This window comes from Numida meleagris, chromosome 8 (genome assembly GCF_002078875.1).
Source record: "Numida meleagris isolate 19003 breed g44 Domestic line chromosome 8, NumMel1.0, whole genome shotgun sequence".
Classification (NCBI taxonomy): domain Eukaryota; kingdom Metazoa; phylum Chordata; class Aves; order Galliformes; family Numididae; genus Numida; species Numida meleagris.
Window position 1 is genome coordinate 13,563,243 of NC_034416.1, and position 19,034 is coordinate 13,582,276.

A 19,034-nucleotide genomic window follows, 5' to 3' on the forward strand; every position below is an offset into this window, starting at 1 on the left:
GAGAGTTTGTTCCTTATCTCAGACCCAAGCTTCCCCTTCCACCAGTATCAGCCAGGACAGAGCTTTGTAAAACCCATCTTGTGGTGCATCGCCCTTCTAACACAAAGCAATTCTCTGCTCACAGACTTGTAATCACTACTCTCCTGTGTCCCAGTACTACACATGCCCACGTCCTGAGGGTCTCCCCCACGGGCTGTACCATCACACCCCACATCTGCCTTTGCTCACAGATAGCACAGCTCCAGGGAGCAAATCAACGTAAGTTATGTTTTATCTTACAAGAAAGGAAAGCTCTCTTTGCACATTTTTCTTCTTCTACCTTACAGCCTCATTGAGAGGAAGATGCTCTGCTCCTCCTAATTAAAGTCCTGAGTACTTTGGATGTTTCTAATCCTTCCTCTGCACTGTTGCATTTATCCTCCTTAAATAATTAAACGTCACCTTTCATCTGTACTGCAAGCTCCTCCGCAATGTTAATTGATGAATTATTTTCATTTGGCATTCAGTAACGATAGCAGCAATACATCACATATAACATAAAGGCTTTTTGCCTTCTTTTATCTCAAAAGTGTAGTTGCTTTAATTTTCAGAATAAATGTTGCCAGTTGGAAGATATCACCTTTGTTCAGCGTATATAATTTTTTAGTGTAGAAAACAAAACCGGCTATTCCTACCTCATCCACTGGCAAGCAAATGCAGGGAAAACTGGATTTAAAGGGCCATCAAACTCAGCTTAGAGCAACAGCCAAAGGCATTTCAGGAAGCGCTCCCCAGCAGCAGCACTCCCACAGAGGACAAGCACCCCAGCTCCCTCCCCACAGTCCAGCTCCTGCTTCACAAACCAGACCGCACACATACTGCCTATGGTCCGAACACAGTGTCGAGATACAGAACTAGGATCCTATTTGCAACACTGTCCACCTCCCCCAACCCACCTTAAAGCTCTGACACGTCTGCCTGTGCCCTGCAACCCACACCGCTTCTGTTTTACATAAGTTGGCAAAACGATATGAAAAGGCACGAATACTTTGGAGCAGGGACTGTTTGGATTCAAGGGTTCTATACTGGATGTGATTTTCTTGTAACTACCCCCCACACCGTGCTCCTGCTGCAGAGCAGTTAGCCACAAGGGCCCACCCACACCGCCTCAGCAACTATTAGATGGAAAGAGGACAAGCAAAGAGTGTGATCTTCCACAGGCTGCATCATCATCAGCATTATTATTATTATTATTATTATTACACTAAGAGAGCAGTTGATCGGCAGAAAAGTGTGAGTCAGCTGAGCAGCAGCCTTCCTCCAGAGAGGAAAGAAATGACCTCATGCTGTGCCCTCCTGTTTGCTCTCCTCCTCATCTTGCCCTGCTCCCTCCTCCATCCCTCTCCTGCAAGCCTGCTCCTTCTCCCTTCCCCTGCTTACTGCTCTCCTTGTGTTCAACTCCAGCATCTTATCCTGTTATTTCTCCTTCATCAATCATGATGGATCTGTTGTTTTTTTTTTTCCTTTACCCTTTCTTTTTAACCATCCAGGAGCATACAGAAGACTTAAAGTCTGACTCCATTTCCATCTGCAGGTAAGCTAAAGCACCAGGAGGGATAGCATTCCCCCAGCAGCCTTCACACAGCTGCACCCCTTGAGCTGCAAGGAGGCTGTGAGCCGTTGGGGTCTGCTGCCCACTCTGCTCTTCAGCTTGAATGTCCTGTAGGGCCTCTATGGAGCCACCAGTTCGTGCACAGAGTTGGTTTATCGCACCGCACAGTAACTGCAGGTACCTTAACCAACACAGAGCAAGGCTGTATCCAAACAGTTGGAAGAGCACAAGTCAGCTCTTCCTGCTCTCAGTTCTCCTGAGGAACCAGCTCCCCGCTGGAAGGAAACATTAATGCAGTGAATTCTGCTGCAGCTCCCACCACTGTCATTACAAGGAAGAACAGCCAACTTCACAGCTTCCGCAGGGTGATGGGGAATGGGTTTTGTGCCCACGTGGCAATGGAAAGGTGTTTCAGTACCTCTGCCTTGGCTTCCTTGGCCCCTATGTCCTGGGGGCACCTTCCTCAGGGAGGGGCGAGAGGAGCTGGGCCACGGCACACAGGTCTGCTGCTCTGGGATGTGGCTGTAGAAGCACGGAGGGCCCCACAGACATCAGCAGCTCACTAAAGCAAGGCCTGAAACACAGAAGTGCTCAAACCCTAACTGAAAACAAAGACACACTGCACTGCTAGTGTAACACTGCGAAACAGTGCTGGCCCCTGTGCACAACCGGCCCAGAGCCATCCCTGCACCTCAGCACACTGCACCCTGCCTGGCGGGTCAATGAAGGCCCTGCAGGTTGGGCACAACCACTGTCACAGCACTTCCTTCACCTTCTGTGCACGAGCATTGGACTATCACTATAAATCCATGAGGCTGCAATGCACTGCACCTGTGAAAGCAGCCGTATTAATCATCTTCTGGTTTTATAAGCAGAAGTACTCTGAAAAACGTGTCACTGCATCTGCAGAGCACGCTCTGGGCAGCTGATGTCCTGAGCCACCAGCCAAGCACGACACAGAACCACCTCCAGGGCCTTGGCCAGCCAAGTTAAATTTCCTCCATTTATTATTTCACCCACCAAAATTAAGCAATAAATCTTAGCTTACTTAAATGTTACTCTCGGTAACATTTAAAATCATGATACTTGCACGTTTCCTAAGACTACTCTGACTGATAGTTAATTATATCTATTTTTAATGTCACTGAGCATTTCCAGGAGGGGCTGTTTCTGCATCTCCCGTTTCTGTATGTCGTGCTCAGCACCTCCTGCTTTATAGATGTTCCCTCAGAGCGGTGGCACGCCGACCTGCCAGCAGTCAGGGGAAGAAGTGACCCACGTCATTCTGGGAATTAAAATCTCTCCCAGTTTGCTTAATTTTGGCCTTTAAAAAGAACCAACTGAAAATTCATTTTGTTCCTAGAAGGCAGCGGTTTTGGATGCGACGCGGCCAGCTCTGCCTGAGGCCTGGGCCGTCTCAGAATCGTGTGAGATGAGCCCTCAGGACCAGGTCACCGAGCACAGAGCCACCCAGGGCTGCCCAGCTGAGCTCTGAGTGCCCCTGAGGACGGGGATGTCACAGTCTCTCTGGGCAATCTGTTCCAGATTTCAACCACCTCCACAGTTTAAGAAGTTTTGCTGTGTTTAAACTGTAAATTCAAACATAGACTTTCTCGTATTTCAGTCTGTGCCCATTGCCTCTTGTACGGGCATTGGACACCACACTGAGAAGTCTGGCTCTGTCTTCTTACATCCTACCAAGAGGCGTGGAGCAGAGGGGACGATCCCCTCCCTCCGCCTGCTGGCAATGCTTCCCCGTGCAGCCCAGGATGCTTGTGGCCTTTTTTGCTGGCAGGACTGGCTTCTTGCCTGCAAGGAGCCCCATAGCTTCTTCAGAACTGCTTTCCAGCAAGGATGACCCCAATATGCACAGGTGCGTGGGGACATTCGCCCCCAGGTGCAGCATCTCCTCTGGTTGCATTTCACAACGTTCTCCTGGTAATCCTGGTCACATTCTTGTCCCTTAGATGTTTGCAAATGGTTTCCAGGAAGTTTGCTCCACTGGCTTCCCGGGCACCCAGTGAGGCTGACTGGCGTGTAGCTCCTTGGACCCTTCTCCTTGAAGACAGAAGTGACATTCACTTTTTTCCCGGTCATTAGGAAACGTGCCTGGTCACCTTTCAAAGATATCCAGAGCGGCCTTGCTGTGACATCAGTCAGCTCCCTCAGCACCTATAGGTGCAGCCCATCGGGTCGACGGCATTAAAAAAAAAAAGAGGGTCAGTTTATCTCCTCAATTCTGCAATTAAAGTAACTCAAGATCCACTCCCTTCTGTGAACACAGTTCAGAGAATGCAACTGAAATGCTGTTTCCTGCGTGTTTAAGAGATTTGGTGAACACATCCAGCACGTTTTACAAGAAGCTATTCCGCATCCACTATCACTGCAATAGGAACCAGCAAGAACAGCCTTGCTCCCAACCACAGAATGCAAGAACACTAAAAAAAAAAGTGTCAGGCATGTTGCCTTCTCACTTCTGCAAATGTGTTTTGCGAAGCATACGACCTCATCTCTGGTTTTACTGCAAACCCGAAGCAAAATCCAAAGAAAAGGATTCCCCAACTGAATCATTGGGGTATTTTTGAAAGGCAAGCAGCACAATGCGCGTGCACGTTTCTCTGGCTTCATAGAGACAAACCAGGAACTGCCTGAACACCTCCTCCTCTTTTGAAACATGTTACTAGAGTAATTGGAACAGAAGGCCTCAGAAGGACTTTAATTACCATGTTCTGCAACTGAAACAGTAAGAAAACAGGAGCAGAAAGTAAACACAGCAACCAACAGAGAGCGAGACAAGGACGCAGGCACCCGATGCTGATACTTTACTTTTATCCCCTCCTCCCGGGAAGATGGAGCGCAGCCTGGCTTTCTTGTTCTTCTCCTCGGGGGCCATGGGGAGCGGTTTGGAGCTGTGGTTTAGTGCTGAAGAATCACGGTTGTTGCTGTTCATTCTCAACGGCGGGGCTGGAGGTTTCTCTTCAACATCCAGACTATCGGACATCTTCAGCAGCCCTCACAGCCTCCTGCAAAAGCAGAACACAAAGCATGCCCGTCAGGTGAGGTGCTGGCGTGTGGGGAGGGGTGGAAAACCTGCTGCTGGGAAGGAAGGCTGCTCTGAGCGAGGTGGCTGCTGGCTGCTGTAAATACATGCAGTTCCTAAAAATAACGGCATCAGTAGTGAAAATAACTTTTTTTTCCTTTTTTAAAATCCCCCTTAAAGTCTTACATTTTTTAAATGAACTCTTTTATTTCCTGTGGTTGTTTACAGACCAACTCTCCCTCTAAAACCAGGCAAAGCAAAGTCTACATGGCTTTCTGAAACAACCTCATCCCCAGCAGAACCACTCGTGTGATGTAAGACAGAGTGAGCACGCGGGCAGCGCAGGCAACAAGCGCTGAGACCTCTGCTCTCCCCTTGCTTTGCTTTTGCAGAGGGTTTGCTCCTGAGCGCAGGGCTTCAACAGAAACCATCTTCCCAATGGAAATTTACTCAGAAGTACTAACTAAAAACATTTTTGCACACAGAAACAAGGGATACATTTGCTTTAAAATCAATCGCAGCCCTCAGTGGAAAATGATCGTATCCCGAAAACAATTTGGGTGCTCCTCTTTCTGTGCTGTCACCATGCAGACCCCTCGGGCTGCCTGCGGCACCACCCGGCCCCGGCACGGCCCCAGGGAACAGCGGTACTGACCCAAGGGAAAAGATACCAGGAACTGCTGTACAAGTTCCATACACTGAGGAAACGCAGGGCAGGTAACACTTGTGGAATTCCTGATCTTTCTTCAACATTGAAATTCAAGCCTGGACTAACCAGCTGGTTTCACAAACAAGCAATGCTCAGTAAAACGAACTCCGAGCGTTTTAGGACCTGAAAATAGAGTATGATTTCAAACGGATCAGATGTGACGTGGGCTCCATTGCATGTTGTTAAAGGTTACAGCTCGACAAGCACCTTGCCTTCCAGCAGCTCCATTTATGGCAGGCACGCGCAGACCCACGGTGAGCGTCTGGAGGAGCCTCCCCTGCGCTGATTCACAGATAACACACGTTCCCGCATGCAGCAGCCACTCTCTTACATTTAAGATGAAGCAACTGATGGTTTTTGTTTCTGTTTAGCCCCACAAGTCACAGCTTTCTTCAGAAGCACTGTCCGAAGGTGGTGGCTGTTGCTGACACAGCGAGGCCCAGCACCACGGCAGAACAGCCACAGCCGTGCAGCGGTGCCGGCCGGCTGCAGCCGCACGCGCAGGGCTGAGCTGGAGCCCGCAAGCACAGCACGGACTGGAACACAGCTGACATTGTGCCAGGACTTCCAGTCAATAGATCAACAGGAGATAATCAAACCCACGTTGCCCTGCTTGAGAATACCTCCCACGTAAAAGCTACACGACCAACTGGAAAAGGCAGAGATGCTCACTCTGCCCAGGTATTCAAGATGACACAGGCACCTTGACCTGTTATCATTTTCACATTACTACACATAAAATGATTTATTTTTTTTTTACTACTGTATTTATGTTTTTAATTTCATCTAAACAAGATGAACCTCAAATGACAGAACTGAGATTCACAGAATCACAGAGTATTTGGGTTGGAAGGGACCTCAGAGCCCCACAGTCCCAACCGCTGCCGTGGGCTGGCTGCCCCCAGACCAGGCTGCCCAGGGCCCCATCCTGCCCAGTCCTGAGCACTTCCCAAGGATGAGGCATAAGATTCAAGGCATCTGCTTGAAGACAAGAACAATAAATGAAATACAATATGTATCTAAGTAAGTATCTCTCTTTCGCACCAGTCCAGGTGCCATAAAGCCAGGCTCCTGAACGTCTTGGTGCCCAGGGGATCCCAGGGACTCGTCCCAGGGTCACACAGCTGAAAACGTGAACAAAAGCTGGTCCTGGCCCCCTCCCTAACGCACCGAATGGGGATTCTGGAGGCCTTGATTCACAAACACAAACCTGGGGGCATTATTAACACCCACACCCTCAGGGAGCAGCCTGTAAGCACACTCTTCCCAGCCAACTTCATCAACAGTTTGTGTTAAACTGGTGATCCAAGCCAACCTGGCAGATTCTGCCTACAACAGGCAGAAAGGAAAGGCTCAAAGACCTGCTCCACGAGTGCGGTGCGGTGTTCCCCAGCAGAGGACGATGTCAGCTCAGAGTCTGGAGCCCAGGGGAACTGCTGGACTCTACCTGCCCCGTCACTGCACCTGCACCCTGCAGCCGGCATCCAGCAGGTGCAGCTCCCTAGAGCTGAGCTGTGCCTCTGCACCAGAAGCGTGGAAGAGATCACACACCTTTCACTAACAAAGCTGCACACCAAGGCAACTCTCAGACAGAAAGATGCTTTGTCAATGGAACACACCATCTGGGACAGAACAGAAGTGACCACTGCAGAAAGCCGCAGTCCTGGTGCATGCATGGTCCTGGTGCAAGGCCCTGCCAACAGCCCTGCCATCAGGGTGCAGACCTGCCCGGGTCCTGGAGAGACATGCTGCTGATGGTAGCGTGGGTGTAGGCAGCAGTGTGCTCTGTGTCACCAGGGAGGAACTGCAGTTGGGCCCAGGGTAGTGCTTGTGCAGATCTGGCCCTCCAGCACAGGCCACAGACACATCCCCGGAGAACCACATGCTTTTGTAGATTTAGGTCAAACAGTTAACGTCAACAACCTCTGGGATTTCTATCCTGAAGTGCAAGAGGCCTTCAGGTAACGGGGAAAAAAAGAGCCAGGGCTGGAAACGGCTGTAAGGAATGGGAAAGACCACACGCGTTCCCTCGTGCTGAAGGGGCGCACACGAGGCCGGTGCTACCCAGCTCCCACGGCAGAGACACGAGACACGGTGCCTTGTGCCCCGGACCTCCCTGTGCCCAGCACGTCCCCGTGCACCCACAGAGGTGCTCTGAGCAGACAGGCACCCCGCAGCCGCGCTCTCCCCGACACGAGCAGCCCTGGCAGGCCGGGAGCTGCCGGCAGCACAGCCTGTCTGCCCTGCAACCCACCCCCAGGGACTTCTCCAGCGCCCGCTCTGCTCGGCCACCGGGCACAGCCCCAGGCTGCGGGCAGGAGCCAGAGGTCATTCTGCAAAGTCTATTACATGGCACCAACCTCAGCTGTCCCTCAGAACGGGACAACCGCCCCTGTCACTGCGTCTGTTTGTAAACAATGCCGCTCTGCTGAAACAGGTCCTCCCGTGGGGTTTCGCTCCACAATGAATACTATTAACGGTTTCTGGCCCAGTTTGCCTATGATGTAATTATTTCCAAGATCTTGAAAGGAACACTATATTTTGTTCAGAGCTGTTTCAGGCTCAGTTTCAAGAACCGTACAAAGCTCCTTTATTCACTTCTGAACCAGAAGAGAAAAGGGGGGAAGATAGCCTCAAAGCTTTAACGGCTGATATTAACTTCCCAGAGCTGGTCTGAAGGAAAACGACAGCAAACCACGAGGCAGCACACACACTGAGACCAACAATTTATGGTTTTCCCAATCAGAGCCCATCTGCTCTTCCATTCTTTCTAATTTTGCAAATCTCCACACACCACTCACTACACAGCAGAAGAACATTCACTCTCATATCTAACTTCGTACTAACTCACTCCACCTCAACTTAGAGAAAGTAGAGTGCCAGTGAGCACACGAGCAGCTCACAACCCACCAAAGGCCTTCCAAAGAAGCTCCTCAGCAGCACAAAGAAAAGAAGAAAGAAACAACCAACCTCCCACCCATATCAGAACTGCTAGCTCTAGGAGAACAATGCTGAATTAGCAGCGAGTGAGGTGCTCCATGCCCAAAAGTACAAAACCCTCCGAACTGAAGGGACAAGAGCTGTCCCAGGGTCTCCAAGCTAATACTCTGCAACTCCTGTGAACACAGGGAGCCAACATGATGTTGGTTTTCAATCCTGTCACATTTTTTAGAATCTTCCCAAAGTCCTGATGGCTAGACAGGAAGTTTAAAGCAAAAGCAGAACAATTCTGCAGCTGAGGTGAGATCCCAGCAAAGCCCTGCTTTGGAGTGCCACGACAACGCACCCAGCGGGTGCAGCAGCCCTCAGGCTGTTCTCAGGAACAGCTTCTGGAAGAGGCCAGCTGAAGCATGGCAAAAGGAGTGCACCATCATCAGGATCTTCTCACCTCGCTCCTCCAAGACCTTCCCCTCCCACAGCAGCCAAAGCAGTGCTGGTGACAGACTGGTGAGGCAGTAACTCGTGTGCAACAAAGAGATGGGCACCAGAACCTACCTCCAGAGAAAGCTCCTTCTGATGTCCACTGGGTTTAAGAGAAATGCTCAATGGCTTTAAGAGAAATAAATGCCCACTGGCTTTAAGGATCAGACTGTTATACTGAAAAAACAGCAAAAAAAAGCATGAGAGCACATTAGGTTCGTGGCCATGCGGCACAACTAAAACTGAATTCTCAGCCAGGTCAGTCACTTCTACACAACTATTGCAGGGTAACAGAACAAGATTCAGCATCCTTCTTCCATCCCAACTCTTCCAGTCATCAGTTTTGAAGTTGCAAAGACAAACAAGACAAACATAGACCTTAAGAACACAGCATCCAGCTTCTCCACAACTCAGTCTCCCTCTGCAACTGCCTGTCTTTTAATATTTTTTGCATCTAGTTCTTGCCAAGCTAGGGAAAGGAGAAGAAGACACCTAAAGTACCCAAACATCTTCAGAACCACACACACACACAATTGTCTGGAGTCAGTTCAACTTCAGAGCAGCCTCCTGCCGCGCCTTTATCCCAGCCAGCCCTTGGAGGAGCACTGCTCACAGACAGGTCTGGAATCGCTTCCCTAGGTTAGTCACGTTATGTCAAAGGCTGCAGCATTCAGACAGGACTGGTTCCAATTAGAACTCACAAAGAGCATCCTGTTCACATAGACACTGGTGTTCGCTTTCAAAGCCTCAGAGATACGACTGCAGCTTGTGATGCAGCAAAATTGTTTCTAAGATCCCTTGACCAGATGGAGCTGAGCCAATTTCCATGCAGCAGCTTTGCAAATGTAATTGAAGATGCAGTGCCCTTTTTTCCCCAGAGCTCTTTGTTGATAAATATACTTCCTGCAAAAAGATATTTCTTTACTGAGCTGTATGGGCCTCATTCTGCTCCCAGCAATACTCACCCATACCCCAGAAATCAGTGGTGCTGTATCTGAGCAGAATTCTTTTGAGGTACTGAGCATTGAGATGCTCTGTTACATACTGGCTGAGGGACTTACACAGTACTTCCCAGTGCAGTTGCTGGAGGACTGTATGTTTCTCTACAGCTGCATGTTCATTTGTAGTCTTTTTAAAGTTCACGTGGAAGTGCAGCTGGTTAGTTACAGAATGAATGCAGTCACAGCATCACTACGTGCATGAGGGTTTGCTGTCTTCTCTGCTAAGCCTGACTAAGTTACAAGCCTGTCCCCAAGCCCTGTCAGTAAGAAGGGCCATGCAGCAGCAAAGCAGACCAGGGAGCGTGCCCCAGTGCTGCGGCACCCCTCCACATCCCCGTGCTGCAGGACAGCCCTCATTGCTTCCAACTGTGACCCTGAAATATCAGCACTCACGCCAACCTCAGCAGGAGTTAAAACCCAGCAACCATGGCAATAACACCTCACCTTCACCCTGCTGCCTCTCACACAGCCTCACAGCACAGCACAGCCGCTCTCCAATTATCCTCCCGCTCCCCTCACAGCCAGGTAAACAAGTGCTGTGCTGAGCAATTATTCAAACAGAGTCATTTCTTCAATGAATGCACTCTCTGTTTCTGTTTGCAAACACCCTGTAAGCAGCTTATGATTTCCTCCAGTATATTCACTTATGCAGAAGTTACCTCCGAAACTTGCTGTGACTCCTGGCCCCTGCACCAGCGGCTGCAAGCTGCCTGCAGGTGCTGCTTTGAGCTCAGGCTGCACCCAATGCAGGGCCTGGAACTGCTGCTTTTCCATGGCAGAATGCTCACACAGCTGAGAACCAAGTTTCTGTTGGAGCTTTACTAAGTGACTCCCTAACACTGGTTTGAGATTCCCTCCTGACAGTGCATTTGCACTGGAACACTGAGAAATAAATGAATGCAGAGGGGACGTGAATGCAGTATCAGTGAATTTAATGGCCTTGTTTCACTAAGTGTTTCTTCAGATTTAAGTTGTTCTGTCCTTTGCCTGGACCCCAGGAGCCACCCAATCAGGCTGCTAAATGCAGAGAGCAGACTGAAGCAGTACAGTTTGTCAAAACTGATGAAAGTAACCTGCAACTATTTTTGCTTCTGCTTAATTTCCATTTCACCGCCACCATCAGCACTTGGCCCTCAAGGATCTCTCCTCTCCAGATCTCTCCTCTCCAAGCCTTACTCAGCCCACTGCATTTCCTTCCCCAACTCTTCCAGCCCTTCTCTGCACCCTGCCGACACCATGAGGCAGCACCACAGGATGCAGCTCACCCCCATCACAGCATCCCTTTGCCCACCACAGCACAGCACCTCACTACCGTCCTGCAGCCTCCCAGCACCGCTCCCACCATGATGCTGCATGCAAAAAGCAAGGCACGTCACTTTTTTCCACCACTAAAGCCAAAGACGTGCAAAGTTGAGCACGGTTTAAGAGCTGTGCTCACAGTACTGAATGTAGGAGGCAATATGAACTAGCAATAGGACGAGAGATAACAGCCTGAAGTTACACCAGGGGAAGTTCAGGTTGGATATTCGGAAGAAAAAAATATTCTCAGAATGAGTGGTGCTGCACTGGCACAGGCTGCCCTGGGAGGTGGTGGGGTCACCGTCCCTGGAGGTGATCAAGAACAGGGTCAATGTGGCACGGATGGATGTGGTCAGCAGGCAGGTAGGGATGGGCTGGCGGATGGACTTGGTGATCTGAGAGGTTTTTTCCAACGTTAATGATTCTATGATGTAACTCCAAGGACACTGAGCTGAGACACCATGAAAGAGAAAACAGAAGCAGGAGCCACCTGTGCCCACTGGGATGGGATGGGGCCAGCAGCAGGCCCATCCCAGCACATTTTCCTTCTGGGAAACAGAAGCAGCCCATTGCAGCTGGGGCCACGCCAGGATCCTGGCCGCCCACCTGGCCTGAGCCGCAGGATGGGCCACAATGGGGAGGAAGAAGCACATGCACAGAGGGTGTGAGCAGAAACAGCCTTCTGCACCCGGCCAGCCCTGCTGCCCAGCCCAGCAGCTACTGGGGAACCTCTGCACTGAGCTGTGGAACACAACATGGAAAAAAAAAAAAAAAGGGGTAAAAAAAAACAACCCAAAAGGTTGTGCTCCAAGCCACTGCACGTGAACACTGCTGACACTTCAAACGGAGCTAGGGGAGTTACAAGTGAAGGATACCAAAATGAAATAAGAGCTCCCAGAACGATCTGATGAGCGGCTGATGAGAAAAATACCCAGAAAAGGTATTCACAAGCTAGGAAAACAACATTCTTCCCACTCCACCCCTTTTTTGCTTTTTATTTACACAGCTGAAGGACTCCACGAAGTAGAGGAGGACGTCTCTGAACCAACTGTGCCCATCAAATATTCCACATTCCCCAAGACCGCAACCCTTGCCCACTCCTGAAAGCTTCTGTGTGAAATGAAGTGTGGACTTAAACCGCTGTAACTACACTGAAGTAATTCTCCGCCTGGACTTCATTATTCCTACCTCACAGCTCATGCCTCAGCCGTGTAGGCTGAACTGATAGTTCTTCTCCTTTTATCCTCTCGTCTCCCTAGCACGTGTTCTTTTGGGTGAGGCATGGTTTGTCTCTGGCACACATCCACCCACGGACCCCACTGCATGCACTCACCTCGACTGAAGGCAGAGCCCTGAGGCCCACTGTGTGGCCACAGGAGGCTGGCGGCACCACTGCTCAGCACAAAGCTGCACCCGGCCGCTCTCGGACACAGCTCTGAATCCACTCTGCCTGTGCTAACAGAGAGCGACCTGGGCAGAGCTGCACCAGTCGCACTGTTTGGCAGGTTGCTCCCATCGCTGTCCTCTCTCTCACATTTAAACAACAGCCAAGGAAGCCTCACCTTGCACGGGCTTCTGTAGCAAACATTCTCTCCCCTTCTCCCTCTTTCAGTCCTTGACTTTGTACTTCTTGGACACCCTAAATTCCTCCTGAACTCCAGCTGGTTCATTAAGACTGCTTTTCATAAGCCAGCTGGCATCTTGCCTGTAATGGTTTCCATTTTGTTTACTTAAAAAGAAATCAAACAAAATTTGGAAGAAAACGAGGGGAAAAAGAAGACAAAAGGCCCCATTTCCCTGCTCCTGGTGTTCTCTGCAGGGCTTGGTGCTTTCTCCACTCTTCCAGTTTGCTCTCTGCGTGACATTCTCACAGCAAATGCACCACGATAAGCAAAACAGGACCTCACCGACCCCCAGCCCATGCCAACACTGTGTGCCAAAAACCAGCCCTTGCACCTTCACAGATTGCCTCTGCAATCCCCAGCCTGCCTCGCTGTAGTAAACAACACTATTTAAGTCCATGTGATAGAGGAGGAGCATGAAGCACTGTCTGAAAGGTGTACCCAAGGCCAAGGCAGAGAAATACCCAACAGGAGCCCTCTGCTCCCCTGTACCAGGGCAGGACTGCTCCTCATGGGGCACAAGGTGGACTTTGAGGCCTCCAAACACCACCAGCACACACTGCACTGAGCTGTCCAGCAACACACCAAGGTGCAGCGGAAGGACCCGGCTCCTGCCTGCAGGTGAGGAGATGCTCAAGCCCTGGCTGTCACATGCTGTTCACCAGGAAATGGATGTGTTCCAGATTCTGCATCATCTCTATAGGGCACTAGGGCAGGAAGGCATTCATATCCCCTTCACTTCCCCAGGGACAGCGTTTTGCTTTTTATTCTTTGCCAGGCCTTTTATTTACAGCTGACTAGCTTCATATATCTAATATTTGCCTGCTACGTTAGTGATCTTATCGTGGGTAATGGCGTGTCTGCCGCGGGCAGCAGGGAATGCAGCGGTTGTGTGCATGTCTCCAGCGCCTACTGGACCCTGGTTCAGAGCAGAAGGGCAGGGAGCCCAGAGAGCAACGCACAAATGCCATTCCTGAACAGGCTGCAGGGAGATGAAACCTGCATTCAGTGAGCAAAACAGCCTCAGGTTCAGTGTGTGGGCCCTATCTCAGCTCCCACTCCACACTGCAGCAGGAAAGCATGACCACAGGAGGTGGTGGCACTCCAGAGTAAGGACATCCCAGCCCCAGGCACTGTACTGGAGTGCCTGAGCCAGCAGGGCTCTGGTTTTAGAAACGGCAGTGTCCATGCTACAAACCACAGCAGGCAGGCAAGTATTCCCCACTTCTGTGTAACATTCCTGCTTCCCACTACTTCTCAGCAGAACAAACCGCTTCGCTGCTCTTACAGCCAAAGAAGCCTTGTCTGGAGAACATGGGAATGTGTATGCAAGTCACCAACACAAAGGGAGACAAAATCTGTTGCTGTAAGCAGTCAAGAGCCAAGCTACATCTGCTCACAACACGTCAGCACACCTGTCCAGGCCGTGTCTGCACCTGCTGCTTCCACAAGGAAGCACCTTCACTGCTCAGTAAGTGCTCCTAAAGCAGCACGAGGTCCCCACACAAATCCCTGCAAAAGCACCAGCGACATCAACACAGCCCCATATTAAGCCAAAGAAATTACCAAAAATAAGGAACCATCAAAAAGCATGGAAACAAGTGAACAAGCAGGAACAGCCAGGGAAGAGGAAAGAGGACAACAGCAGGACCCAATATAGATTCCCAGTGCCAGGCACACGTCAGATTTATAGCACAAAAGCTCAGCAGAGAGACTTGTTCTTCAAACAGCCCATCGGCATTTACCCCACTGCTGGCTGGAGCCCACCACTGCTCGGCCCCCTCTGCTTCCTGTTTACGCTGACCTCAGGCCTTAAAAGAAAACTGAAGTAAATTAATTGAGGATTTTATGAGGCTCAAAATGAACGCGTAACGAAGGCACTGTCATATGCTCCATAAGGAGCAAAACAGGCTGAGAACTCGTGAGGAAATAGAGCAGCAGTATGAAAGGACAGAAGCCCGGAGCTGCTCTGCTCTCTCCCTGCAGGACACAGACCTGATGGGATCACGTGCCGGGGCTGCGAGCATGGGGCACCCACCGCAGGCATCACACAGCTGCTCACTGTGTCTGTTCTTCCCCACCAAGAATTCAGCTCTCTCTGCTGCTAGTGCAGGTGAGAGATGGTTTCCGTATCTCCAGATCTATCAGACTTAAAGGAACCTAATAATGAGCTGATTCAGCTTCAGGAACCTGACAGCTACTCAGATCGCTGGGCAGCACACAGTACGTGCACCACAGTGTCTGCAGCCCGGACAGCAAGAGAAAAGAGAAAAGAGGCCCACAAGGTACCAGCTGGGCACAGAGCAAACAGGAGCCGGGGGAGGCCCTGCCCTCCGGAACCGCCGGGCTGGAAGGACAGTCAGCAGCAGCACAAAGGGAACCTGCTCACTGTGCTGTCCTTGAGGAGGAAAAGACAAGAGAAATGGAGGTGGAATTATTTTATTAAGTGGCGGCAAACTATGAGGAATGAGCAAGACACTGTTGCCAAGGACAGTGGCTAAAAAAACCCAGCAAGAATGGCTGATATATTGTTTGGCCTCAGACAAAATGAACCTGTCTGAAGGCAGTATTGTTTAGGGAAAATCACAAAGCAGAGAAAAGAATAAATGCTCCGGTTACAGAGCTGAGCGTCACAGCGCCTGTGTGTAACTCTAGAGGGGTTCAAGGTCTCCCAGAGAAACAGACGACGGCCTGAGAGGCCCCGTCCTGCCAATGGGGCCTGGGGGGCTCCAGAGAAATTGGGAGCAGCACAGCAGTGAGCTGGGGGATGGGAGGAGGCAGAGCTGGGGGCAGCGGCATCGGTACATGGTGAGAACGTGGGGAGGGGAATCCAGGAAACACGGAGAGACAGATAGTCTGAAACACACGGGCTTTGTGGTCCAGAGCACAGAACAGAATGCAATACAAAAAGGAAGACGCTCAACTCAGAGCGAGAAGACAAAGCATACAGGAAACAGAGCATCTTAGGATGCAGTTCCCCAGAAAATAAGCAACACGGGTGTGCCCTGTGACTGGGGTGCTCCTGCAAAAGGAGCGGGGCAGGCAGACGGGCTCTGCTAGGCTCTGCACAAGCTGCCAGCCATTCCAGGCTACAGGTGCCGCTGTGCCATTAAATCAAAGCCCAATTTGATTCCAGCTGGATTGCAGAGCCAGCTGCAGAGATAAAAGGCAATCCTAGACTACAGAAATGGCACCAAGCGTTGGAAATGTAGAACAAGGGCTGTTCCGAGGTCAGTGGGCAAATAGGAGCTGCTGATAAAACCTCACAAAACCAGTGGCGTCATCGTTCCAGCCTGACAGGCGCTGACACACACTGCTTGACAGCAAGGCCATGCGAGCGTGGAATTATCTGATGTAGAAATAACGTCATTGTCACAGGAAGATTCCTGTGAGGCCTCCGAAGACAAAAGGCTTTGATTAAGAGACAAACAGCAAAAGAAGACCACAGATCACACAAAACAAATTAAAAACCACACTAACAACCAGGTCTCAAAGAATAAAAGCCAGCAGTGAGTGAGCCCGTCCCTGGCGAGAGTAATCCCAGCCCTGTGCTCACCCTGAGGCTGAGGAAGGAATTTCTAGAGCAAAAGACGCGATGGGCACCTCACAGTGCTGAGCCGGCAGAGCCCTGCAGGCCTGGCACCCTCATAGTGCTGCGGGACCAAGCACAGCCCCCGGGTGCTCGCCAGCAGGGCCAGCCCACACCCCAGCACCGCAGGCTCTGTGGTGAGGGGGAGGCTGGAGGCAAGCAGGCAGGAGCTGGGGGCATAAGGAGCAGTGCTAGGGGCTGCACACCTAGCTCTTTGCCATGAGATGCTGCTGTGTGAGAAGTTGCTCTGCCATCAGCGTGATGTGTCAGCTCCTCCCTGATCTGCAGCCCAAGGCAGGTGCCTGCTTTGTCCTGAGGTACCCAAGTCCAACACAGCAGCTCCAAGCAGCATCGAAATGCCTCTAGAAGCAAACCCGAGAACAGAGCTATGGAAACCAGTGAGCCACCCCCATTACCTGCTGATGCTGACAGGTCACAAAGGACACCTGCTCAGACAGCAGAGGAGCCACCAGCTATGCTCCCTGGAGTAAGACATTTCCATCCACACCTCAGTCACCAGCACTGTCTGGGTCTCATGCCAGGAGAAGGGACAATGCCAACAACCTGAGGAGTGCATCTGCAGGAAAACTGCCCGTGTTCTCACAGAGCACCAGCACAGGGCACTGCCCAGTTGGTCACTACCGGCAGCAAACACACAGTAATAAGAGCCAGAACAGAACACAGCGTGCACATCTCAGTGGAAGAGAAGAGCAGATGAACTCACCAAATTACTGCCTAGCTCTAATAGGAGACTCCAGGCGATTTCAGAGTGCTGCAGGCAGTCATAAAGCTCTGGCACCATGACGGGCCAGATCACAGGCAGAAAATACTATCTTCTCTTTGCAAGACTGCATGTCATGATATTAGCAGCCAGCAAAGTCCTCAGAACTTATGCTGATAATATGCACCATTGCCTGCTGTTCTCATTAATGTGCCACTGCCCCAGGTGAAACAAGTTCCAGCAACAACAACAAAGATTTGCTCAGCTCCAGCCTCTGTAAGCCCCGCTCAGCAGGATGGGGCTCTGCCTCACTGCAGCACAGCGTGCACACCTGGCCTGGGAGAGCGCTGCAGGGGAAGACTGGCCAAGGATGTACAAAAGCCAATATTCAGGACTGTTTTTTCCCCCCTCTTGCAGTGAATTTCAGAGGGAAACCCAAGAGCAGCCTCTATAGAGGGCAGTGACCATCCATGCTGCTTGTTCAGACTCCACACTTGGAAGCAAGCATCCTCTCACTTACAAGAGATGAAGGTTCTTTTGCAAAATTAATCATTCCTTGCTGCTGAAACAACATTCATCTGCCATCAGAAACAAAATAAGGCAATAAAAGGTTGGTATAACAGAAAAGAGCAAATATTTACCTAATAGTAAGCAAACTTCTCACAAGGTGCAGGCACAACTGTAAACAGGAGGAAATGGTAAGAGGAAAAGAAAGGGCTGATGCTGCTTGCAACTACACACCTCAAAGCCAGAAGGGATACGAAACTGGATCTTCAGGAGTAAAGAAAATTGTCACAAAGAACCACAAATTATTTATTAAAGGGAGAACGATACCATGGGAAAACAAAACCAAACCTAAAATAATTTAGATGCAGACATTTCTATCAGGAGAAACCAGACAACACTGCAGGGAAGACAGCTCTTTATTATCACTTAATTCAGTTCTGCTTATCAGCATCATCATTACAGCTAAAAAGTGCAAAGACTTCAGCACATTCGGAGTCTTACTCAATTCCCACTGAAGTCACAGAATAGACTCTGGCAATGCTGGATCAGGTTCCTGTGGGCCCTTCCAAGCTGGCGAGCTAAACGCTCCTTTAAGAACTAACTGAATTCCCCTTCCTTGCCTTTGTGGGGAAGGCCCTGGCCGCCTGCCCCTTCCCTGACTCAGACGCTTGGCCCGGCCCCGCGAGGGCTACATTCCCCCTGCTCCCACCAAAGTCAAGGGCACCTCTAAGGCTTGGCGTGCTGCAAGCGGGCTGCCTGCCACAGCGGGGCCAAGCGCCAGGATGCCAGCTAGTAAATGCACCGAGCCTGGGAAGAAAGCAAGCGCGAGGTCAAGCCCAGGCCCCCAGACAGGCAGCCCAGCATCGCTTCTGTGCATGCCGGGCACGTGACATCCCGCCACTCCGCCCAGGGCCCACAAGCCCTGACTGGGCCTGTGCAGAACGGCGTGCACGCTGAAGAGCCTCCGTGGGGAAGCACAGGCCATCGCATCGTGGTTTGTGGCTATTTCATTATCTTCCGATTCAATTCAGTCTGCAGCAGCTCCATAATAAACAGAGCACTTTATGGGACTTGTTTCTGTATTACTTTTTGTGCTTTAAAATATTTTTCTTCTATCATCTACAATGGATTTATGCAGAATAACATTTTGTGCACTTGGCGAGCCATCGATCTCAGGTTTACGGAGCCATTCACCAGCAGTAACTAATTAAATCCCTCGACACCACAAGGGTCCGCTTCTGTAAGGCCCATCCCTACCTCCAATAACACCCATGCGCTCCTGGAGCAATCGGGGTGTTCTTCAGAATGTGGCCACCAGTCTGTGCACTGCTTGCAAAGTAGGAAATCAATGCACAGAGATTAAATTACAGTCCAAAATGGCCTAATAAATGTGTGGATGTAAAACCAAGGTAAATTAAAAAGCACACTCCACCACCTGTCCCTGCCACACACCCCAGGAGCCCAGCATTCACCACCAGCATCTGTGAGCTGTCCAGCCAAGCTCCCAGGTTCCATACCCTGTATGCACAACGCCT

At 50.6% G+C, this 19,034-nt stretch overlaps 1 protein-coding gene across 3 annotated transcripts in view; it reads right to left on the reverse strand.

The window, feature by feature from the left end:
• Positions 1-19,034, reverse strand: part of PAK3 (p21 (RAC1) activated kinase 3) — a 110,244-nt gene that overhangs the window by 34,659 nt on the left and 56,551 nt on the right. For all 3 annotated transcript variants that reach the window (XM_021406417.1, XM_021406416.1, XM_021406415.1), the window contains exon 2: positions 4,418-4,614. In XM_021406417.1, coding sequence (XP_021262092.1) covers positions 4,418-4,592 — 175 coding nt within the window. In that variant the 5' untranslated portion in view covers positions 4,593-4,614. The remainder of the gene's footprint in view (positions 1-4,417; positions 4,615-19,034) is intronic.